At 41.2% G+C, this 25,113-nt stretch overlaps 1 protein-coding gene across 2 annotated transcripts in view; it reads right to left on the reverse strand.

Moving 5' to 3' along the window:
* kif18a (kinesin family member 18A) overlaps positions 1–25,113 on the reverse strand; it is a 122,821-nt gene that overhangs the window by 23,172 nt on the left and 74,536 nt on the right. For both annotated transcript variants that reach the window (XM_080189881.1, XM_080189880.1), the window contains exons 10-14: positions 23,487–23,649; positions 14,968–15,132; positions 7,213–7,334; positions 5,985–6,226; positions 1,727–1,816 (exon numbers count right to left, since the gene is read on the reverse strand). In XM_080189881.1, the coding sequence (XP_080046007.1) occupies positions 1,727–1,816; positions 5,985–6,226; positions 7,213–7,334; positions 14,968–15,132; positions 23,487–23,649 (782 nt within the window). The remainder of the gene's footprint in view (positions 1–1,726; positions 1,817–5,984; positions 6,227–7,212; positions 7,335–14,967; positions 15,133–23,486; positions 23,650–25,113) is intronic.

A 25,113-nucleotide genomic window follows, 5' to 3' on the forward strand; every position in this document is an offset into this window, starting at 1 on the left:
CCCTGATAACCTTTCACCCCTGTTAATCAAGAATCTATCTGGCTCTGCATTAAACACATGCAAAAACTCTGCTTCTGTTTGAGGAAGAATTCCTCAGAGAAAACACTTCTCCTCATCTGTCTTAAATGAGCAGCCCCTTATTATTAAACAATAACCCTGAGTTCTAGATTCTTCCACAAGAGGAAATATCCTTTCCATATCACCCTGTCAAGACCCTCAGGATGTTAAAGGTCTCAATCAAATCGCCTCTTATTCTTTTAAACCTGAACAACTTTTCTTCATAAGACAATCCGCCCATTGCAGGCATTATTCTAGTAAACCTTCTCTGTACAGCTTCTAAGCTATTTACATATTTCCTTATACAAGGAGATCAATATTGTACAGAGTACTCTAGATATGGTCTCTCTACAGCCTGTACAACTGAAACATAACTTCCCTACTCTTGTAATAAATTCTCTTCACAATAAACAATAACATTTTATTAGATTTCCTAATTACTTGCTATATCTGTATACTAGTTTTTATGATTCATGCACTAGGACAGCCAGATCCTTCTGAATCTCAGAGCACCACAATCTTTCACCATTTAAATAACGTGCTTCTTTTTTATTCTTCCTGCCAAAATGGATCATTTCACACATTTTCCCATTCACTTAACCATGTCCCTTATGTCCTCATCACAATTTACTTGCTTAACTATCTGCGTTAGCAGCAAATTTAGCAACCATACCTTCAGTCCTTTCATCCAAGTCATTTATATAAATTGTATAAAATTGAGGCCCCAGCACACCATTCATTACATCCTGCCAACCAGAAAAAAGACCCATTTATTCCAAGTCTCAGATTTCTGTGAACTAGCCAATTTTTAATCCATGCCAATGCTACTCCCCAGACCATGAGCTTGTATTTTCCACAATAAATATTGATGTGGCGCATTATCAAATGCCTTCTGGAAATCTAAGTACAGTACATCCACTGGTTTCCTCTTTATCCATAGTGTATGCAACTCCTTCAAAGAACTCTAATAAATTAGTTCAACATGATTTCTGTTTCACAACGCCATGTCAACTCTGCCTGATTATCTTGGAACTTTGTAAGTGCCCTGCTACGGCAGGCAAGATTCTCTGGCCTCCCCTCAGAATTCTACTTGGTGACAGGGGGTGGTACATCATTCACTTCTGCCTCTGCCTCTGGGAATTCAAATTGAAGCCATCCCTGCTGTTGGGAAACCGGTGGCAGGGGATCGGCCACTAGCAGGACTGGCCAGAAAATTCTGGCCAACATCTTTCATAATGGCTTCTAATGTTTTCCCTATGACAGACGTGAAGCTAACAGTCCTATGGTTTTCCATTTTTTGAATAAAGGAACCTTCCTCAAATCTAGGGAATTTTGGAAAATTAAAACCAATGCACCAATGATCTCCCTAATAACCTTCTTTCAAGACCAGGGGATTTGTCAACCTGCAATCCCAATAACTTGCTCAATACCACTTCCCTAGTGATTATAATTTTTGAGCTCCCTCCATTCCCTTTCCTGATTTACAGCTGTTTCTGGGATGCCAGTTGTATCCTCTATAATGAAGATCCATGCAAAATACCTATTCAATTTGTCCACGTTTCCCTAATTTCCATTAGGTAAAGCCTATTTGAATTACACTGATGTGACATGTGGGCATACTAAGTGCACTATTGAACATCTTAATAAAAAGGCACAATATTCCACCTACCCACTGATGATTTTAGTTGATCTGGAAATCTATCCTTTTGGACTTTTATAGTCGTTGTTAGTAAACTTCTGGAAGGAGTTTTTTTTGAGCCTGAAGACAAAAGAAATTGAGACAATGTATATTGGTGCAATTAACACATATGGAATTAAAACAGTTCAAATCTATGTTTAAATAGGCGAGAAGACACACTGAAGCTAACAAGCATGCTACTAAGAACTTTTGTATATTTGCCTGGTGGAATGTTGTTAATGATGTAGCTTCACCAAATCAGGTCCTTTCAGATCATGACTTTTGTAAGTTGCAGATTAATAGTTGGACATTCTGTTTATTCATTGTACCTAACAGAAGTTTATTGTACAAATGATTAAACTTCTTTAAGAAGGTGGTGCTTTCAAGGTAAAATTTGGTCACAGAATGAGGAAAATGGATGCTGAGAGGTCACATCAATACTGATTTAACCCCTGCATATTAACATGAATATAGATCACAATGATATTCATAGCTATTTTTAAAAAATCCCTTTAAGTATTATCCAATTCCACTTTGAAAGCCATTATTTGAAATCTGTTTTCACTGTTTCAGTATTGCATACCAGGTCACAACTTGCCACATAAAAATAAATCCTCCCATCATGTCCATGGCTCTTTTGCCCATTAACTTAATTTGTACCATGTGATTGGTTATTGATCCAACTGATTTTGGAAGCAGTTTTTCCCCAATTAACTCCCTTTAAAAATCCTTTTTGATCTTGAACCTCTATTAAACCCCCCTTAATTATCTCTGCCTAAAAGGGAATGCCAACATCTCTCTATGCTAAGTCCGATAATCATAATAAATCACCTCCACACCCTATTTCAGGCCTTGATTTTGTTTCTAGAAGTGTGTTGTACAGAATTGAACACAATTCTCTAGCTAGGGCTGAACTAGTGATTTATAAATTTTAAATATAGCTTTCTTGATTTTTTTAAACTTATGGTTGTGTTTATAAAGCCAAGCATCCTGTATGCTCCTTTAACTATCTACAAAGATTTGTGTATGTACATCCCGGGACTCTGTACTCCTGCACCAGTTAGTTTATATTTTTTCTTCTTATGCTCTGTACCAAATTACATCACTTCTCACTTTTCTGCATTAAATTGCATTTGCCATGTGTCTGCTTATCTGACCAATCTACGTTCCCCTGAAGTCTACTGCTTGCTGTTTGCTAAATTTCTGAGTTTTGTTTCACCTGCAAATGTTGAATTTATGTCCTGTTTACCCAAGTTCAGGCCATTAGTGTAAACGAGAAAGAACATCTGAGCTTATTTGTGGAGATTTCATCTCAGTTGCAAAGTTGCCGTGAAAATATGCTTGGATAAGCAGTCTTTGTATTTCTACCAGTAGGTCTAATAAAACATGTTGATTTGGCAACTGTGGAACACTACAATTATTATGTACAGAAAGTGATAAAAAAATGATGCACACAATGTGGTTAGGAGCAGCAGGATGTTACATCAATTATATTTAGACCTTGATAAAGCAACGATTATAAATTGTGCCAAAAATTAAAAAGATTGGCTAGTTTTAGCTGGGTATTAAAACTTTGTCATACAAACCCTTATGTTCCAGCTTAACTCAGTACAAATATTACAAAGATACTTGCTCAGTTATCTCCGGGCATTGGACATGAGGGAGGAACCAAGTATATAATTCGAACACAAACAGCCTGTGATTTTTCAGTTACAGCTATTAGCAGCTCCTTCACATTTGGCTCACAGTAACTTAAATTCAGGAAATCCAACAATTTTTTTAAGGAGTATTTATTAGCTTGGGCTATTCCAGAGTCAGCCTGGAACTTTTGAAGCTCTTGGGCCAATATTATTTAGGTCAAGAATAAAAATTAATAGATATTGTGAACACTTTACTGTAAACACATATATCTATATATAAATAAAGTACTTCCAAAATCAATAAATTTGTTGAACAATCTCAAGCAAGGTTTGATGTTGTGAAACTCTGCCTCTGCTCAAAGGCATGAGGATGATCCGAAGATTATGAGTGGGATTTTAAGGCCTTGTACTTCCCAAAGCCGTAACATCCCATCCAAGGTCTATGGACCTTCTCACAGTCCACACCTCACCTGCACCGATTCCCATAGTGGGTGGGGCGATAAAATTCTGGCCAATAAATCTAGCAGTCATTCTAAGAAAAGGCTTGCTTCTTGGGTGCACTATCAAAATTACCTAGGCCAAATATAAACATTCCCCAGGATGTAATGAAAAAAGCACACTTACAAGAATAGTCAGGATCACAGGTCCCTAAATACGTTTTAGAAAATGGCAAGGGTGGCATGGTAGCACAGTGCTTAGCACTGTTGCTTCACAGCACCAGGGACCCGAGTTCGATTCCTGGCTTTGCACGTTCTCCCCATGTCTGCATGGGTTTCCTCTGGGTGCTCTGGTTTCCTCCCACAGTCTGAAAGACGTGCTGGTTAGGTTCGTTGACCCAAAAAGGCAACGGACTGTGATGACTAGAGGAATTTCCCAATAACTTCTTTGCAGTGTTAATGTAAGCCTTACTTGTGACTAATAAATAAACTTTAAGAAGATCCAAATATCACAATAATGATTTTGCGTTAAAAACCACCATCACAACATGCCACACAAAACAAGGAGGATTCAAGCTTGGTTGAACAGCTGAAGTAGTAGATTTTAAACAGGCTAGCATACAGGAAACACAATTGGCTATGTTTCTGTCTGATTGAGAAGAAAAATATTAAAAACAGATATGGATCCTGCTCTGCCCTTTATCAACTGGCCCCTACTTTAACATTAAACAAAAGCAACACAGGGCTCAGCCATCATAATCCCTATTCTCTCTTGCCAACATTAATTATCTGGACTGATATTAAGAATGCCCTTTCGTTGAAATACAAGTGGGTGGCTGAGGGCAGGTATGCTTATGAGTGGAAGAATCCATATGCTATTTTTTCCCCTTCAAAAAGAAGCATGATTTAGAAATACACATTATTTGGTGGGGGGTTGACAGAAATGAATAATTTTTTATTTTGTTATGTTGGCCAGGATTCAGTTGATGCCTGCAATATGCATCTTCCTCAGCTTCAAGTATTCTTCACTGTGCTTACAGAACAAGAAATAAAATATGACAATTTAAGCATTCTTATTCTTCACTAAGATAAAGGCAAAATACTGTGGATGCTGGAATCTGAAGCAAAAAACCCCAGAAAATGCTAAAAAATCTCCTTTCTCAGATGCGAAGAGCAAAGAAAATCAGAAGAGATTTATACTATGAGGATTAGGGGCAGGGTTGTAATAGAACAAAGAGAATGTAAATGAGGATGAAGAAGGCTGAGAAAGATGCTAAAAGTATCCGTTAAATGACCAGATTCTTGTTCTTCATTTGGTTCAAATTTCAAAAGGAATCTCAGTCCAAAGTTTTCTGGCCCTTCCTATTAGTGAGATCTTCTGGTCCAGACAAAGGCAAACCTCCCTCCCGCCTTGGCAGTTGAGGGTGAAAGTCATAGAAAAAGTCATTGACAGCATTGGGACTGGAAGATCGTGCTGGCCAATAACAGGCCATTCCATTGCTGCAAAACATGGCGTGGGGAGGGTAGGGAAGCGATCGGAGTTAACTTCTCCTACTTCGCACCAACCGAACAAGTGAATTATACACATTGCTCCAAAGGAACTAACTTTCCTTTATTTGATAATAGTAGAAAATGGGAAACAAAGTTTACATTAATGCTTACCAGCATGAACAAAAATATAATTTTATATTTTCTTGGCAACTAATTCCTACATTTTAGGGTTAACTGGGGTATTATGCAATAAGGTTTATGACTACAATCAGTTCTGCAGACAGGTAATAATGGACGTTAAACTGTAACTCTGTTCCTCTCTCCACACATACTGTCAGAACTGCTGAGCTTATCCAATGTTTTCTGTTTTTATTTCAGATTTCTAGCATCTACAATATTTTGCTTTTATTTGAAGATTTGGGGCTATACTGGGGGCAAATTAAGTATATGTGCATGCTAATCTGATCAGGGATAAAACCCGATTGGTAAAGCTGTTTTCTGCTTCCACATAAATGACATATCAACACAGTACTTAAATAATGTCCAAGCTGCAGCAATTGTTTTCAGCAGCCAATCACAATTATATGCTTAGGAATACATGATCTACATTCTTGCAATAATTCATTCTTCTAGTTAATTAACAAATGCTATTTAATTATAGTTTAAGAACAGTCTACATACTACATGGTGCAGCCTGGCAATAGGTGAGCTGGGAGTAATTCATAATCGAGGAAATGTTTAGTTGTTCATCAGATAATTGTTCTGGCAATTCCATAATCTGATCTTCCCATGTAATCCCTTTCTCCTGTTGCACTAACTGCTCCACTTGTACAAATGCATTCTCAGCAGCTGCAGACGCAAGTCCAGCTTCCCGCAATGTTTTACACTGTTGGCTGAATGCAGGAAGCAAAGCGTTTATAAGCCTGTAAAGTGAAAGCAAAACAAACAATTATGGTGCAGGTCCTACTATATCATACATGTAAAATGATGTGAGATTTCACACATGACTACACATTTCCCTTTTTACTGAAAATACCAAGGGAATAGTTTCCTTCCTTAACGCAGTAAATTGTGATTAAAGTTCTGAAAGTCACATTCACACAGAATACTAAGAGTTTGAACTAAAGATCAACATACTTTTTATCTACTTAACCTTATTGCTAATATACTATACCAGCAGTAATTTAACATAAGGCAGATCAGAAAAATATATTTTGGTTGATTTGACACAAATTAAGTAGGGTTACGATCCAACATCACAAAACTTCTAATGATTTGACGTTGACCTTTTGCCTGAAAATGTTATTCTTCCCCCCACCTGATCAGAGTTAAGTGCTGCAGATTGGACTGTAACACAAGATACATGGAAAGATGCATGTTGTCCACAACAGGAACTTGACTTCACTTGATCTGCATAATGTGAGTCAGGATGTACATGCTGAAGCCTCACAAAGTGGATGCAAAATTCAAATCAGAAGAATCTGACTGTTACTATTTGATCTCTTGCTGCTAGACTGGCTAAAACACCGTCAAACGTAAGTAAGTTTTCTTTTCCTTACCATTTAACATAAGCATATGATGCTTATGATGTGCCCCTCATTATAAGTAACCACCAAAAAAATTAAACAGTAAAAATTTTATAAAACCTTGGTTATAAGGTTGTTGAAAATTCTGGAATAGAATAACTTAGTGAACAAGTTTAGTAAATGTGGTCACAAGCGGAGGTTTATAATGTAAGATAAGCTCATTCAGTCCTCCTTTGCAACTTCCCAGAGTAATAAAAAAAACTTTAATTCCTTAAGTATTATGCAGTAAGCTCTTTAAATATAATTTAACGTTAAGCTACAAATGACGTGATTAATAATATCTTTCAGCTCAAGATGTTGGTACAAGTTAAAAACTGCTTTACTTTTCTGTTCTTCTGTTCTCTGGTTTTTGGAGAGAAAGTAACCGAGTCATGTGTTGAATTTGTCGTTTTAAGTCCACGACTTCCATCTTTAAATGGCTGCACTGTAGGTCTTGATTAAGAACCTGTCAACAAAAAATACATTTGTAAGGGCAAATTTGTGGTCTGGAATAGCATAGTATACCCCACGTTAATCAAACTGTACAAAGTGGTAGAAACACAGGTTATGGTCGACTAGTAAGCACTTTAATAAGGCTTTAAGAATTCTTTCAATCCCTTTAGGATTCCAGCATCTGCAGTATTTTGTCATTATTTAAGAATCCCTAGCTATGCATATAAACATAAGAACATAAGAAATAGGAGCAGGAGTAGGCCAACTAGCCCTTCAAGCCTGCCCCGCCATTCAATAAGATCATGGCTGATCTGTCGTGGCTCAGCTCCACATTCCCGCCCTCTCCCCATAACCCTTAATCCCCTCTCTTATCAAAAACCCATCAACCCGCGTCTTAAAAATATTTAGCGAGGTAGCCTCCACCACTTCAACGGGCAGAGAATTCCAGAGATTCACCACCCTTTGAGTGAAGAAGTTCCTCCTCAACTCCGTTCTAAACCGCCCCCCCTTTATCTTGAGGCTGTGCCCCCTAGTCCTACTATCCTTTCTGAGCGGGAAGAGTCTCTCCACCTCTATCCTATCCATCCCATTCATCATCTTATACGTCTCAATGAGATCTCCCCTCATTCTTCTAAACTCTAATGAGTACAAGCCTAATTTATTCAGCCTCTCCTCATAGCTCAACCCCCTCAACTCCGGCATCAGCCTAGTAAACCTCCTCTGCACTCCCTCCAAGGCCAAAATATCCTTGCGTAAGTACGGCGCCCAAAACTGCACACAGTACTCCAGCTGCGGCCTCACCAATGCCCTATACAGCTGCAGCAAGACCTCCCTACTTTTATATTCAATCCCCCTCGTGATGAAGGCCAGCATCCCATTCGCCTTCCTGACCACCTGCTGCACCTGCAAGCTGGGTTTTTGCGACTCATGCACAAGGACCCCGAGGTCCCTCTGCACCGTCGCCTGCTGCAGTTTTTCTCCACGTAAGTAATAATCCTTCCTACCATTATTCCTACCAAAGTGGACCACCTCGCACTTGCCAACATTAAATTCCATTTGCCATTTCCTGGCCCATTTGCCCAGCCTATCTAGATCCTTCTGTAGACTCTCCACACCCTCCGCACAATTTGCCTTTCCACCAATTTTGGTGTCATCAGCAAATTTCGACACCCTACACGCGGTTCCCTCCTCCAGATCATCTATATAAATGGTAAATAGCTGAGGCCCCAGCACCGAACCCTGGGGCACTCCACTAGTCACCATCCGCCAATCCGAACAGCACCCATTGACCCCGACTCTCTGCCTCCTATTTGACAACCAGTCCTCTATCCACGCTAACACCCTACCCCCAACTCCACGCTCCCTTACCTTCTGCAATAACCTCTTGTGAGGTACCTTGTCAAACGCCTTCTGAAAATCCAGAAAGACCACATCCATCGGCTCTCCTCTATCCACCGCCCTAGACACATCCTCATAGAACTCCAGTAAATTTGTCAGACACGGCTTCCCTTTAACGAAACCGTGCTGCGTCTGCTCTATCAAGCAGTTCCCTTCAAGATGCCTCGCTATTTCCTCCTTGATGACGGATTCTAACATTTTACCTACAACAGACGTTAAACTAACAGGCCTATAATTCCCCGCCTTTTGCCTGGCACCCTTCTTAAACAACGGCGTAACATTAGCCGTTTTCCAATCTTCCGGCACTTCCCCGGAATCCAGCGACGTCTGGAAAATAACCACCAAGGCATCCACTATCACCTCCGCCATTTCTTGCAGGACCCTCGGATGCATTCCATCCGGTCCTGGGGACTTGTCTACAATCAGCCCCTCCAGTCTGTCGAGCACCACCTCTCTAGTAACAGTAATGCCATCGAGACCCTCCAGTCCTACCACCTTTCCATCTCTAACATCCGGCAAATTATTCACGTCCTCCTCCGTGAAGACCGAAACAAAAAAGTTATTCAAGACCTCAGCCATTTCCCCATCCCCTACCACTAAGTCCCCCTTCTCATCCTCTAAGGGACCAACGTTCACCCTAGCCAGCCTCTTCCTTTTTGTATACTTATAAAAACTCTTGCTATCCTTTTTTATATTAAGCGCTAGCCCAGCTTCATAGTTTCTCCTACCCTTCTTTATCAACTTCTACGTCAATCTTTGTTGACATTTAAACCTCTCCCAATCCTCTTCTCGCCCACTACTCTTAGCTACTCTAAACGCCTCCGCTTTTAATTTAACACTTTCCTTCACCTCCTTCGTTATCCACGGCTTATTACCTCTCCTCCTACGGTCCTTTTTGACCATCGGAATAAATTTCTGCTGAGCACCAAGAAAGATCTCCTTAAAGATCCTCCACTGCTCTTCAGCAGACCTACCTTCCAACGCGCTCCCCCAGTCCACATTCGCCAATTCTTCTCTCATCCTACTGTACTCCCCTCTGTTCAAACAAAGGACGTGTGTCCGGGAACCCACTTTGTCCTCCTCCATCTGCACCAGAAACTCCACCACACAATGATCACATAAAATAACTAAATACGTACATTTAACAACTATGGTCTGAAGCAAGGATTGCTAGATTCTGGTAACTAACCATAGAAGATCCAGAGCTTAATGTACGTGTGAGTAAAAGATACAAGCCACAAGTCACCCTGCCAACAATTTGTAATGACATTCCTAATGTGCTGCCTTTCGTTGAGCACAGCTGTGGTGACCCAGATGCCTGCTATCTCATATATACTATTCTGTGCCATGAGGTTTGTTTATTATTCCTGATTGTTTGCATTTTGATATAATGGTCCATTTGTATCTAAAGTTATGAACACCACTGTTTTTAAACAATCATCAAGCACCTGATATCCCAATAAATCTTTTAACCAGCAGTTTTTTTTTATTTTTCAGATACCAGGGAAGGCATCACTCACTCCTCCTGAAATAGCTTTTCTCAAACAGATTCCTGTGCCAAGTTTTCCATTCCATGTTGTATGGCCTAAGGTAAGAATTGGAAATGTTCTCGGAGTTTCTATTCTGCTGGTGGTTGAGTGCTATTGCTATGCAACCAGGATTTACATAGCACTCCTGAGTTGCTATTAGTGACCACCAAAAGTAGTGCCCTCCTGTCTCTGAGAACCAGTTCAAAAGGATTTCTTGCAGAGGACAACATTTTGTAGTTTCAGGTTCTGGAATTCATTGCTCCTTAGCCATCTTAACACTGACGAGCATGATTGTATTTTTTAAGAAAAGGTATGTATAACAAGTTTTCTGAGCATTCAGTAGATAATGCATTTTGTGATGGAGCACAAAACCACAGTATCAATAAATTGTGATCTCTGGGCTATGCTGAGCTAGCTGAGCTCAACTGGTGCAACAATGGGATATTGCAAGCCACAGAGGAGAAAATGAATTCAGGGTTTTTGCCCCGTGGCTGGGATTCAATTATTCCTTTATGTATGTCTCCAGCTGTATGTAAGCTGGAGACATAACTATATATTCTGGTGATGCTGTTACAGTTTACCAACACTTGCTGTTTAAGTTTGCATATATTGCATGATTGCTTACGTAGCTGATGTCAATGGAACTACATCTTAGTCTTGAGTCACTGCTTTCAGGGAGAGAAGGAGAGAACATGTAACATGTTGGTAAGTGGGGGAATGGAAATGCTCCTCCAGAAAGACAATTTGTTGCAACATTTGGCTGCGTCTATTTGAAATGTTTCCAATATTGTATTTACTTTGCCTATAAGCATTTCTTGAATTTTTTGGCAGAATTTACAAATCTAAAAATGGCTGTTTTACAAGGGAGGCAGTGTGTCTGTAGTTAAACTTAATAGGTTCAGAAATTTGTTTATAAATTTCAAAATTCAAATTAAATACAGGTATTTACATAATCAAAGACTTGTTTTGCAGCTGTTTCTTTCCCCTCACAAATGGAGCATGATGTTTTTGTTGGCTCACGCAGAAGATGTTAAAGTGGTCACTTTGAAGTGGTACAGAATGGGTTGTGACAGAAAAGTCTGAATGGACAGGTGTTAGATCCCAGCTGTATATCTTATTATTTACTAGTTCAGTCAGCTTTCCAACCTCACATTAACTTTCTTCTCTTCCAAATACCATATTTCTTTTTATTAATTATTTCCTCTCCCGTTCAGTCACTATGTATCTGCTTGCTGGATTCTCTAACATTTTCCCTCTTAACCTTCAAAGATATCCCAAAAAACTTTCCTTTTGACCATGGTGGATGCCAAACATGAGGAATGGGCAGTAATGAAGAATTACTTTATAATGTCTCCTCTGGCTATTCAGGTCAACATCTGTCATTCCCATAATTGTTAGATCAGTGCACTCTCCCTGTCCCCCCTCCAAAAACCTCCTTCCACCTCCAATCTGGTGACCTCTGCCATCAGAGTACCCAGCTCCAGCAGCAGAATAATGCATTGTACATTAATACATTGCATATGAAACTACTACTGCGCACATGGGAACTTCACCAGTCTTCCTAACACTAGATGGTGTTGCTGCACCTCCAAACCCTGTCACTCAGGTGTGTTTTTCTTGGCGGCAAGGCAGGCAAGCAGTTTGATTTAAAATAAATTGTTGGCCTTTTCTGACAACTGTTAATCCGTTTTTTTCTGATTTTGGCAGGCCTTGGGAATCATCCGTTCGCTTTCTTTGCCTGCCGGTAGGTCCTAATTCTCCTGACTTGATGGGCCATACGTCATCCCTTTTCTCTAGTCATGGTCTCGTCTGCTTTCTTTCATTGTTTATTCAAAAGCATTGCTAAGATGCCTCAACCTGCCTTTGTTATGCCACTATTCACTTACAGCTTTGAAGGCCTCAAATCCTTTGGCTTCAGTGGAGCTTGGGATATTCCACTCCTCGGCCAAAATCTTCTGGTTGTTCACATGGTGGGATTCTTTGGTCGTGCCGGTGGTGCACCCCCTTGCTGCGCGTTTCCTGGCGGTATGGGGCAGCTTCAATGAGAACTCCCATTGACAGCAGTGGGACCTTTAGATCCTGCCGCTAGCAAACGGCGCTGCCTCTCACTGCTGAGAAAAATGCTGAGGGGATCCAGAGAATCTCACCCCTTGTTCCATGGTCTCCTTTTTTTTTGTGGTATATTTTCTATAGACATTGTGTCTGTCCTCATTTCTTAACTGATAATTGCAGCCCTTTCTACTGATTTCTTCAATACTCAAACTAGCAACTTGTTCTTTGAAGAAACTGTTGCAATTATTGTGCTTTAAAGAGCATATCAAACACTTCAAAGTCAGCCTGATGGGATGGGAAGGCAGCCAAAGACTTTGGTGGGGGTTTGATTTGATTTATTATTGTCACATGTATTAGTGTACAGTGAAAAGTATTGTTTCTTGCATGCTATAAAGGCAAAGCATACCGTTCATAGAAAAGGGAAGGAGAGAGTGCAGAATGTAGTGTTATAACCCAGAGAGAAAGATCAGCTTAATGCGAGGTAGGTCCATTCAAAAGTCTGATGGCAGCAGGGAAGAAGCTGTTCTTGAGTGGTTGGTACATGTTCTCAGACTTTTGTATGTTTTTTCCAACGGAAGAGAGTATGTCCAGTGTGCATGAGGTCCTTAATTATGCTGGCTGCTTTTCTGGGGCAGCGGGGAGCGTAGACGAAGTCAATGGGTGGGAGGCTGGTTTGAGTGATGAACTAGGCTTTGTTCATGACTCTTTGTAGTTTATTGCGGTCTTGGACAAAGCAGGAGCCATACCAAACTGTAATACAACCAGAAATAATGCTTTCTATGATGCATCTGTAGTACTTCGTGAGAGTTGTAGCAGGCATGCCAAATTTCCTTAGTCTTTTGAGAAAATGGAAGCATTGCTGGGCTTTCTTAACTATAGTGTTGGCATGGAGGGACCCAGCCAGGTTGTTGGTGATCTAGATGCCTAAAAACTTGAAGAAGTTGACTCTTTCTACTTCATCCCCATTGATGTATATAGGGCATGTTCTCCACTATACTTCCTGAAGTCGATCACTATCTTCTTCATTTTGTTGATGTTGCAGAAGAGATTATTGTTGTTGCGCCAGTTCACCAGATTCTCCATCTCTTTCCTGTACTCTGTCTCATCAGTGTTTGAGATTTGAGATCTGACCCACTATGGTCACTAAATCTTGCAAACTTGAAAATTGAGTTGGAGATGAATTTGGCCACACAGTCATAATTTATAAGGGACTGAAGAGAAAGCCTTGTGGGGCACCAGTGTTGATGGTGATTGAGGAGATGGTGTTGCCTATCCTTATTAATTCTGGTCTGTGGGTTAGGAAGTTCAGGATCCACTCGCAGAGGGAGGAGCCGAGATCCAGGCTACGGAGATTGGAAATGAGTGTAGGAATAATGGTGTTGAAGGCTGAGCTGTAGTCGATAAATAGGAGTGTGACAAAAATGTCTTTGTTATCTAGGTGTTATCTAAACCAAGCAGCTTGACATTGACCAACGAATGGTTGTTAATTATTTTGTTTAGCTGAAACAGGTGCTATGTTTGTATGTTTTCTCTGTCTGCAAAGAATAGGGCCTGTGCATTATTATATGTAGCAATACACAGGGTTCTTTTCAAGCAGAACTAACATGGACACATTGCACCTGTTTGCCATTCCCTGACACATTCCTCAGGGCCAATTGGGATTAAGCTCTAGTTTACATTTCAAACAAGTTTTGGCAGTTAACTATCAATCGTCATCAACTAGTACAATCCCCATGGCAAAGCCTCTCCTTCCTCTACCAAAGTCCACTTCTCAAACAATCAGCACTCTCTTCTCAGACAGTATACATTGTTTTCCCCTTGTATTGCCATTCTTGCCAAGTGCCCTGTTGAGTACCAGATGAAAAGACTCAACAGGTCTCTTTCTTCAACAATACTCAAGTTCTGTATTACCAAACAACAATTCAAATACATATTTTTAAATCTTTGTGTGCTGTCACATGACAAATTAATAGATTTACAAAACATTTAAAAATAATTTTTAAAATAATTACCTTCCAAGTTCGCCCCATGTGTAAATGTTGTAACACTTACATTTGCTTAGTGTAAGTTTTTCTAAGTGATTTTACTTTAGAACAATTAGCTTTCTGATTAGGTGAAAATTCTTTAATATGATTGACTGTGTGGCCAGCCTGGTGACATCACTTCAACCCTATGTTGGGAAATCTCAGTAAAGAACATATCAGTTGCAGTACCCGGCATGGTGACAGAACAAGTTTCTCGCTGGAGAGATTGCTAGATCTCATGGGACATACTTCATTGTCAGTGGTGAGTGCTATTGCTTCGCCACTGATTGCAACATTGGACCTAATGATTTTGTCCAGAATACAAAAGCAAGTACTAGAATATTCAATTCTTTGCAATCAACAGAGACAATCTCTCCTCAGAAAGTACCCAATAGTCTAGGATTCAGAATGTCCCATCAGCTCTTGATCATAGGAATTATAATTCAATAAAGAGAGATAGTTTGTCTAAATTTCAATTAATTTTAGAAATTGCTAATATAAGTTGCCATGCAATTTGTTTTAAGCATGAAGAACAATATCTTCTGATCTGAAAGGAACACACCTATAACACTGTCATATGAAATGATAGATCATAATGTATAAAAAGAACCTCACGAAGGATCATCAATTATTTTAGTTCTACCTGAGGCATCTTTCCATCTTGGCCCAATAAACACATTTCGTTCTCCACACGGTGCAACCAGTTATTGTTTTCTTCAAGCATTCTCTGCACAGCTTCCATCTTCTGTTGGATATGCTTGTGTTGTGTAATTAATGCTGCAAGCCTACGTTCATGTTTGCAAGATGCCTAAAGAACGAATAGGTAAAGTGCTAAGTTAATCATATAGGACAAAAGATTGATTTCTTCCAAAAACAATTACCAGTACTGCAGCAATTTTGCAAATTTAAAGGGCTGTAAACAAAAACATTAAAAAACACAAATACCACGCGAGGCATTTTACTTTTTCAGCATGGATCAGGTTCATACTGATAAACTAGGTCTGATTCAGTTATTAGTGATCAGGGTGCAGTGTTAACACAGCAGGTCAAGAGCACAGCAGGTTTCAGAACAAGTCCCATTTAACATTTTATACAGAGGCAAATACTGTGAATGCCTGTAAACCTGTGTGATTCTGCGTCAGAACTTGAAAACATTATCAAAGCAATAAGTTTTAAGCAAGTTCAGAGGCAGAATAAAGAACAAAAAGGATGGTTTGTGATTGCTTAGAAGGCAGGGAGTGATTAAATGAACAGCAGATACCAGCACCTATTGGCCGAGGAACTGGGAACAGTGGTTATAGTCTGAAATTGTTGAACTCAATGTTGAGTCTGGAAGGTAAAAATGCCTAATTGAAAAATGAGATGCTATTCCTCACGCTTCTATTGAGCTTCATTAGAATAGCGTCTGACATCCTGATCAGGCATAGGAGATGCAATGCCTATCCTTTCACCTCTTCCCTACACTACCATCTAGGACCCCAAACATTCCTTGCAAGTCAGACAGTCATTTAATGTTACATCTTTCAATTTAGCATATTGTATTTGTTGCTCATGATTTAGTCCCCTTTATACTGGGGAGTCAAAATGCAGATTGGGGGATGGTTTTGCTGAACATCTCTGTTCAGTCTCCAAGATCCACAATGACAGACGTGATGGCAGCAGACAACCAAATGTGAAGGAGCAAAGAGATGCAGAATGGAAAAGCCTGGTTCACAGGCCCATTCCTGGATGTGATGCAGTTAAGGCACAGGGAGAAGTCCTTCTCCCTGAGAACAGCAGAAAAAGACCAGTCATCCTCACAACACAGGCATGTGTGCAAATCAAAAAGCTGTCAGCAGCTGAAGTGTAGTGCCAAAAACCAATCGTGCAGGGAAAGGCTCGGCAACTTAATGAAGTCATAGGATGAATGTCATGCAACTGGTAGGTGGCCACCATCATTCTCTTACCCTCACAGCATTCTCTTGCAAGTACTACTCTGATCAACACTTTGCCTTCACACAAATTCCTCTCTAGATTCCTCCTCAAATCTCCACCCCAAATCACTTACCCAGAGATCATGATGGGAAGCTTTCAAAGCTGCAAGCACACTTCCCCAGTTAAACATGCCTGAATGAAGTTGTTGTGGGTTTCTCTGGCAGGCAGATCTGGGACTTTCAGCATCAATAATGCACCTGGATGCTTCTCCTCCAAATCCAGCAAGGATGTTACGCACTTTCTATCTTTCTCTGGTGCCAGATTCAGTCCTTTATGCAGCATCATGCAGTGCACAGTAGACCATTAGAAACCTGGAGATATATTAAGGCCATCTTCAGATCAGTAAAGGCAGTGGAACCCCTTGTTTTGTTCTATTGCTGCCTTGATGGTGATATGGCTCAGTAGTACTTATCGTGTGCCTCTGTGGTAGCATTCCTCAGCCAAATCTTGAATGGGTGTTCCTTGTCCCCCAGAAGACAACGGTTGAAGCTGTGGTGGGCAGAACTGCAGAGAGATTGTCGAAGTAGGAAAGAGCTAGGACAGCTCCCTGGATACTTGGCACAAACTTGCATTATCCTCTTGTGGTGGTCACCTACCAGCTTCACATTATGGAAGTGGAAGCCCTCTCTTTTGAAAAATACACCAGGGCTGTTCTGATGGCATTTTCAGTGCCACATGTGCGCGTACTGTGACCCAAGATCAATGAAGTTGACACTGGACCTAAAAACTCTGTGTGAAGTGTTCTCTCATTTAAGGTGCAATTCTGTCTCCAACCCCTATGTTCCATAAAGCTGCTTGTGACTGTGGAGAAGGCAGTTTTAAAAAACAGTTACAGGGTGTGGCTAGGCCAGCATTTAATGTACATCCCTAATTACCCTTGAGAAGATGGTGGTGAGTTGCCTTCTTGAATGACTGCATTCCCTGAGGTGTAGGTACACCCATGATGCTGTTAGGGAGAGAATTCCAGGATTTTGACCCAGCGACAGTGAAGGAACAACCAACATATTTCCAAATCAGGATGCTAAGTGGATTGGAGGAGAACTTTGAGCAGTGGTGTTCCCATGTGTTTGCTACCCTAGTCCTTTTAGATGTTAGTGGTCGTGGGTTTGGAAGGTGCTGCTGAAGGATCTTGGTGAGTTCCTGCAGTGCATCTGGTAGATGGTGTACATGGCTGCCACTGTTCTTTGGTGATGGAAGGATTGAATGTTTGTGCAAGGAGTAGCAATCAAGCAGGCTACTTTGTCCTGGATGGTGTCGAGCTTCTTGAGTGTTGTTGGGGTTGCACCCTTCCAGGCATGTGGAGAATATTCCATCACACTCCTGACTTGTGTCTTGTAGATGGTGGTTAGGCTTTAGGGAGTCAGGAGGCGAGTTACTTTCCGCAGGATTCCTATCCTCTGCCCTGCTCTTAGAACATCGAACATAGAAAAACTACAGCACAAACAGGCCCGACGGCCCACAAGTTGCGCCGATCATATCCCTACCTATAGGCTTACATATAACCCTCAATCCTATTAAATCCAATGTACTCATCCAGAAGTCTCTTAAAAGAGCCTATCAAATCTGCCTCCACCACCACCGACGGCAGCCGATTCCACTCACCCACCACCTTCTGAGCAAAAAACTTACCCCTGACATCTCCTCTGTATCTACTCCCCAGCACCATAAACCTGTGTCCTCTCTTGGCAACCATTTCAGTCCTGGGGAAAAGCCTCTGAGAATCCACCTGATCTATACCTCTCAACATCTTATACACTTCTATCAGATCACCTCTCATCCTTCGTTTCTCCAAGGAGAAAAGACCGAGGTCTCTCAACCTATCCTCATAAGGCATGCCACCCAATCCAGGCAACATCCTTGTAAATCTCCTCTGCACCCTTTCAATAGCTTCCACGTCCCTCTTGTAATGAGGTGACCAGAACTGAGCACAGTACTTTAAGTGGGGTCTGACTAGCGTCTTATAAAGCTGCAGCATTATCTCCAGACTCCTAAACTCAATCCCTCGATTGATGAAGGCCAGTACACCATAATCCTTCTTAACCACATCCTCCACCTGCGAGGCCGATTTAAGAGTCCTATGGACCCAGACCCCAAGGTCCTTCTGATCCTCCACACTGCTAAGCGTTTTACCCTTGATATTATACTCCTTCATCCCATCTGACCTGCCAAAATGGACGACTACACATTTATCCGGGTTGAAGTCCATCTGCCACTTCTCCGCCCAGTCTTGCATCCTATCTATGTCACGCTGCAACTTCTGACATCCCTCCAAACTATTCACAGCACCACCAGCCTTTGTGTCGTCAGCAAACGTACCAACTCATCCCTCCACTTCCTCAACCAGGTCATTTATAAAAATCACAAACAGCAAGGGTCCCAGAACAGATCCCTGGGGTACTCCACTGGTGACTGACCTCCATGCAGAAAAAGACCCATCTGCAACCACTGTCTGCCTTCTGTGGGCAAGCCCGTTCTGGATCCACAAGGCAACAGCCACTTGGATCCCATGCCCTCTCACTTTCTCAAGAAGTCTTGCACGGGGGACCTTATCAAACGCCTTGCTGAAGTCCATATAAACCACATCTACCGCTCTTCCTTTGTCAATGTGTTTAGTCACATTTTCAAATAACTCAACCAGGCTTGTAAGGCACTATCTACCTTTGACAAAGCCGTGCTGGCTACTTTTGAGCATACTAAACTTCTCTAAATGTTCATAAATCCTGTCTCTCAGGATCTTCTCCATCAACTTACCAACCACTGAGGTGAGACTCACTGGTCTGTAATTTCCTGGGCTATCCCTATTCCCTTTCTTGAATATAGGAACCACATCCGCAATCCTCCAATCCTCAGGAACCTCTCCCGTCTCTATCGATGATGCAAAGATCATCGCCAGAGGCTCTGCAATCTCTTCCCTCGCCTCCTACAGTAACCTGGGATACATCCCATCCGGTCCCGGTGACTTATCTATCTTGATGCTATTCAAAATTTCCAACGCATCCTCTTTCTGAATGTCCACATACTCAGTCTTTTCAGTCTACCGCATGCCTACAGTACAACCACCCAGATCTTTTTCCACCTTGAATACTGGGGTAAAGTATTCATTAAGCACTTCTGCTATTTCTACTGGTTCTGTACAAACTTTCCCACCTTCACATTGTATAAGTCCTATTCCTTCACATCTCATCCTTTAACTCTTCACATATTTGTATAACGCCTTAGGGTTCTCCTTAATCTTACCTGCCAAGGCCTTCTCATGACTCCTTCTGGCTCTCCTAATTTCCTTCTTAAGTTCCTTCCTGCAAGCCATATACTCTAGATCCCGAACATCGTCTAGCTCTCTGAGCTAGCTGTCTTGTAGCCACAGTATTTATATGGCTAGTCCAGTTCAGTTTCTAATCAATGGTAACCCCCCGGATATTGGTAGTGTGGGATCCAGCAGTAGCATAGCCATTTAATGTCAAGGGGTGATAGCAAGATCCTCTTTTATGGAGATAGTCATTGCCTACCATTTGTGTGGTATGAGGGTTATTTGCTACTTGTCAGCTCAAGCCTGGATGTTGTCCGGGTCTTGCTGCATTTGGACATGGACAGCTTCAGTATCTGAGGAATTGTGAATGATGCTGAATATAGTGGACTCATCAGTGAACATCTCCACTTTTGGAAGGCAGGTCATTGATGAAGCAGCTAAACGTGGTTGGGCCTCGGGCACTACCCTGAGGAACTCCTGCAGTGATGTCCTGAAATTGAGATGATTGACCTCCAATCATTACAACCATCATCCTTTGTGCTAGGTTTGACTCCAAGCAGTTGATTATTTTCCTTCTTATTCCCATTGACTCTAGTTTCGCAGGGCTCCTTGATGGCACACTCTGTCAAATGTGGCCTTGATATCAAAGGCCGTTCAGCTGGAGTTCAGCTCTTTTGTCCATGTTTAAACCAAGACAGTAATGAGGTCAAGAGAAGAGTGACCCTGGCTGCACCCAAACTGAGCATTAGTGAGCCGAAAGGGCCAATATAGATCAGTCACTTGGCAATTCTGGTCGAAGATTGTGCGAATGCTTCAGCCTTATCTTTTGTGGAGCTTCCTCCTCTAGTGAGTTGTTTAATTGTCCATTACCATTCACGGTTGGATGTGGCAGAACTTAGATCTGATCTGCCAGTTGTGGAATTGCTTAGCTCTGTTTATTACTTGCTGCTTATGCTACTTGGCACAGACTCGAGAAAGCCAGACCCCACACACAGGAGCTGCCTCCATCTGGCTCAAAAAATTTCAACCATTAAACTCTGTTTCTCTCTCCTCAGATGCTGCCTATCCTATTGAATTTTTCCAACATTTTCTCTTTATGCTGCACATTGGCCAACAATCTGACTTTGGAACTGCTAGAAAGTGAAAAATACCACATCCAATTCCAGTGTGTTGATACTGAAACAAAAACTTTCTCCATAGCCGACTGATATTGAGATCATCAGTCCCTTGAATGGCTTCCTCAGCTAGACAAAGGAACCTTCCACTGGAGGCAAAAAAGGAAGGGCGAAGGAGTTTGCACCTGCATAAAAATGCTGTGCTCTGATGTTCTTAAAGACCCCCACTGACCTGTGGTAGCTGAGGAGTACTGCCAGGGCAAAGTTTGATTTCAGCAGTCTCATGACATCACCATTTGCCCAATGTAACAATGCAATATGCCATAGTAGAACTTTGGGTTAGAGGTTAAAAAGGTTTAATGTCCTAAACTCAAGAACATATGAAAATCAAAATCAGATTTGCATCTTATACATGATGCATCAGTGGAGAGTATAAAAATAAACACCAGCACATGTCAAAACAAACAAAGCAGCTTTTACCTATTTAGCAAATCAGTTTTATCTTTAATGAACGTCCTTAACTCAAAATAAGTGATGAAAATAGATGCTACTGGGGCGGAATTTTCTCTTTCTTTGAAAATGTGTTAAGTCGGGTGGGAACAACGGTGTGTAGCTCAGTGGCTGCACTGCTGGATCTTCCCGCTATATTTTTTGATTGTGGAAAACAAAATCCTGGTGGCGAGTCTCACAACATCACACTGGCAGCCAGCTTCACCAGTGATTTCAGCCACTTTTTAAAGGGTGCCTCGATCTGAAAAAAATAAAAAGGGACCCCAACATGGACACGGGACACCCCCTACCCCCACTGCCAAAGTACAGCTTGTGCCTGACCCTCGCCCCCTGCTGAGGGCTGTGCTTATCTGTGTGCCCCTGGCAGATTCTCTTCTTTAGTTCCCCATTTGTAAAATGCTGTTGTGAACCCCATGGGGATTTTCAGCAACGATGACTGCCATTCATATGTAAATCAATTTAAATGGGGTTCCTGTTTATGCATGGCAAGAATCCCTGATGTGGAGATGCCAGCATTGGATTGGTATGGGCACAGTAAGAAGTCTCACAACACCAGGTTAAAGTCCAACAGGTTTATTTGATATCATGAGCTTTCAAAGTGCTGACTCACCTGATGAAGGAGCAGTGTTTTGAAAGCTCGTGATACCAAATGAACCTTTTGGACTTTTAACCTGGTGCGGTGAGACTTGTTAGTGTGGCAGGAACCCTGTTATGTCACTGGGGACAATGGAGTAGGAAATTCCACATACGCAAGAGCTGTTTTAGCTCCACTGATTCTCCACCCCCATTCCTGCCCGCTGAAAACACAGACAGAAAATTCCTCTCCTTATTGCAGCTGGATAACGCAAGTCTTATATAGCCTGTGATACTGTGCATTTAGCTATATCACAATTGAACTGTTTTTGTCAACTTAATTGCACTGCTATACAAATTAAAATGCAACTCATTTGTATCGTACTTTGATTGCAATAACCATAGCATAATCAGTCCAACAGATACTAGCAAAATACCTCAATTTCAAAATTCTCCCTTTGTTCCCTCCTCCCGCCCCAGAGTTAAGGGTGCAAACACTGCGTGCTCAGAACACATGTATACCCAACATGAAAACAGAAAATGCTTGGAAATCTCAGCAAGTCTGTCAGCATATGTGAAGACAGAATACAGCCAATGTTTCGAGTCTGGATTACTCTTTGTCAGAACCTGATGAAAGGTCATCCAGACTCAAAACTTTGGCTCTATTCTCTCTCCACAGATGTTAACAGACTTGCTGAGTTTTCCCAGCATTTTCTGTATTTGTTTCAGCTTCCAGCATTCGCAGTCTTTTGCTTTTAAACATGTATATCCAAGTTCTATACAATGCTCTGATGTAATTTTAATAAATAACAGAAAGACATGCATTTATACAGCACCTTTCACAACAAGTGGGCATCCCAAAGCCCTTCAGAACCAATGAAATTATTTGGAGTTGGAATCATTGCTGCAATGTAGGAAAAGTGGTGGTTAACTTGCACAATGAAACACCCATAAACAGTAATGTGATAATGACCAGATAATCAGATTTTGCGATGTTGATTGAGGGATATCATTGGCCACTGGCGATAAGTCCCCTGCTCTTCTTTGAAATAGAGACACAGGATCTTTTATGTCGACTTGAGAGAGGAGACTGGGATTCACCTTAATTTTTCATCTGATAGCAGAATCTTGAAAGGTGCAGCATTCATTCAATATTTCCCTGGAATGATAATTGCGGTCAAATCCTGGAGTGGGATTTGAATCTGCAACTTTCTGACTTTGAGGCAAGAGTGCTACCAACAGAGCTACAGTTAGACCATAACACACAGGAGCAGAATTAGACCATTCGGCCCATCGAGTCTGCTCCGCCAATCAATCATGGCTGATTTTTTTCTCATCCCCATTCTCCTGCTTTTTCCCCATAACCCCTGATCCCCTTATTAATCAAGAACCTATCTATCTCCGTCTTACAGACACTCAATGACCTGGTCTCTACAGTCTTCTGCAGCAAAGAATTCCACAGATTCACCACTCTCTGGCTGACGAAATTGTTATCAATAAAAGATGCATTTCAGATAATATCAACTTTTAAACAGGAAATTGCTCAGAGTAACTGTCATATAATGATTTTCCAGTGCATTAAGAAAAATAAACTGACACCAGCTCTCAAGTTACCTGCATATGATTATTGGGGGAACATAGTCAGGGAGCCAAAATGGAAGGTACATTTTTGGGAGCAGGCCAGTAGATTGACAGTCGGTCAATTTTCCCACCCATGATAGATTCATTACCAAACAATTTTACCTTTTCTGTTACATCCTCAGAACAGAACAGTTTGGCATGTTGCTGGTTCCGTTGACAATAATATATTTTCAGTTCCTTCTCTTTTAGTCTCAGTTCTAAATCTAAACAGGTATTCCTGATTTTCTGTCGATTGCTGAAGATATTTTCAAGGACTTGTTCAAATCTGGAAAAGAAAAGGAATGTGATCAAGTGGAACATTATTCTGCCATTTGTTTCTTATCACTTTACTTAGTAGCTGAAGTAATAACTTAAGAATAAATCTTTTGCAGAGTTCAACTAAAGTATTATAAGTGCTTTAGAAAGAGCAAATTTCAGGTCTTATGTCCACTGATGCCCATTTTCAGAATTTGTCTGAAATACTGCTCGAAATTGCATAACCCAAAACAAAAACAACTTCATTTCAATTTGTTTCTCAATGCTCCACCTCAAATAAGGCCATGACAGCAAAACATTTGGGGAGTCAAGATATAGTGTAGTTTCCAGGTGGAACAGAGTGATGCTGTGGGGTAATTAGACCAAGACACACAGAGATAATGTAATATAATTTAGTCCAAGTCAAACATTTTGTCCTTTTAAAATCTGATATAAAATCATATTTCCACATTTATAATAGAAACTGCCTGTAACCTTCTGTTATTGGCTGTACAGTTCCACTTCCACTGGAGGACAGTGCAATTACAGAACAACATTCATAGGCAGTGTCCATTCTAAAGGATGTGAAACATTAGGAAAACAAAGATAGTTTTAAGGGATTTATATTTGTATTGGCAAACATTAGAAATTAGGATGAATTGATGAAATAGCTGAAGACGGTTGCACCTTGGACATTATCCTGAGGAACTCCTGCAATGATGTCCTGTAGCGGAGATAATTGACCCCTAACCACAACCATTATCTTTTGTGCAAGGTATGACTCCAAATAGCAGTGGCCTTTCCTTCCGATTCCCATTGACATTATTAGGGCTCTTTGGTGCCACACTCAGTGAAATTCTGCCTTGATGTCACTGACAGTCACTCTCAATTCACCTCTGGTGTTCAGTTCTTTTGTCCATGTTTGAACCAAGACTGTAATGAGGTCAGGAGCTGAGTGGCCCTGATGGAACTCAAACTGAGCATCAGTGAGCAGGTTATTGCGGAGTAAGTGCTGATTGATAGCACTGTTGATGATTCCTTTCATCACTTTACCGACGATTGAGAGTAGACTGATGGATTGGTAATTGGCCAAGTTGGATTTACCCTGGTTCTTGTGTACAGGACATAGCTGGGCAATCATGCCTATTGCTAGGTAGATGCCACTGTAATAGCTGTATGGGAACAGTATGTCTAGGGGCATGGCAAGTTCTGGAGCACAAATCTTCAGTACCATTGAAGCAACATTGTCACTGCAGTATCCAGTGCCTTCTATTATTTCTTTGTATCACATGGAGTGAAGCGAATTGACATCTGCTGGGGATCTCTGCAGGAGGCCGAAATGGATCATCTATTCATCAGTTCTGGCTGAAAATTGTTGCAAACGTTCTATCTTTTGCATGGATGTGCTGGACTTCTCCATCATTGAGGATGGGGATATTTGTGAAGTCTGTACCTCCAGTTAATTATTTAATTGTTCATCAACATGCATGGCTGG

This window comes from Carcharhinus amblyrhynchos, chromosome 6 (genome assembly GCF_965287045.1).
Source record: "Carcharhinus amblyrhynchos chromosome 6, sCarAmb.v2.hapA, whole genome shotgun sequence".
Taxonomy (NCBI): Eukaryota; Metazoa; Chordata; class Chondrichthyes; order Carcharhiniformes; family Carcharhinidae; genus Carcharhinus; species Carcharhinus amblyrhynchos.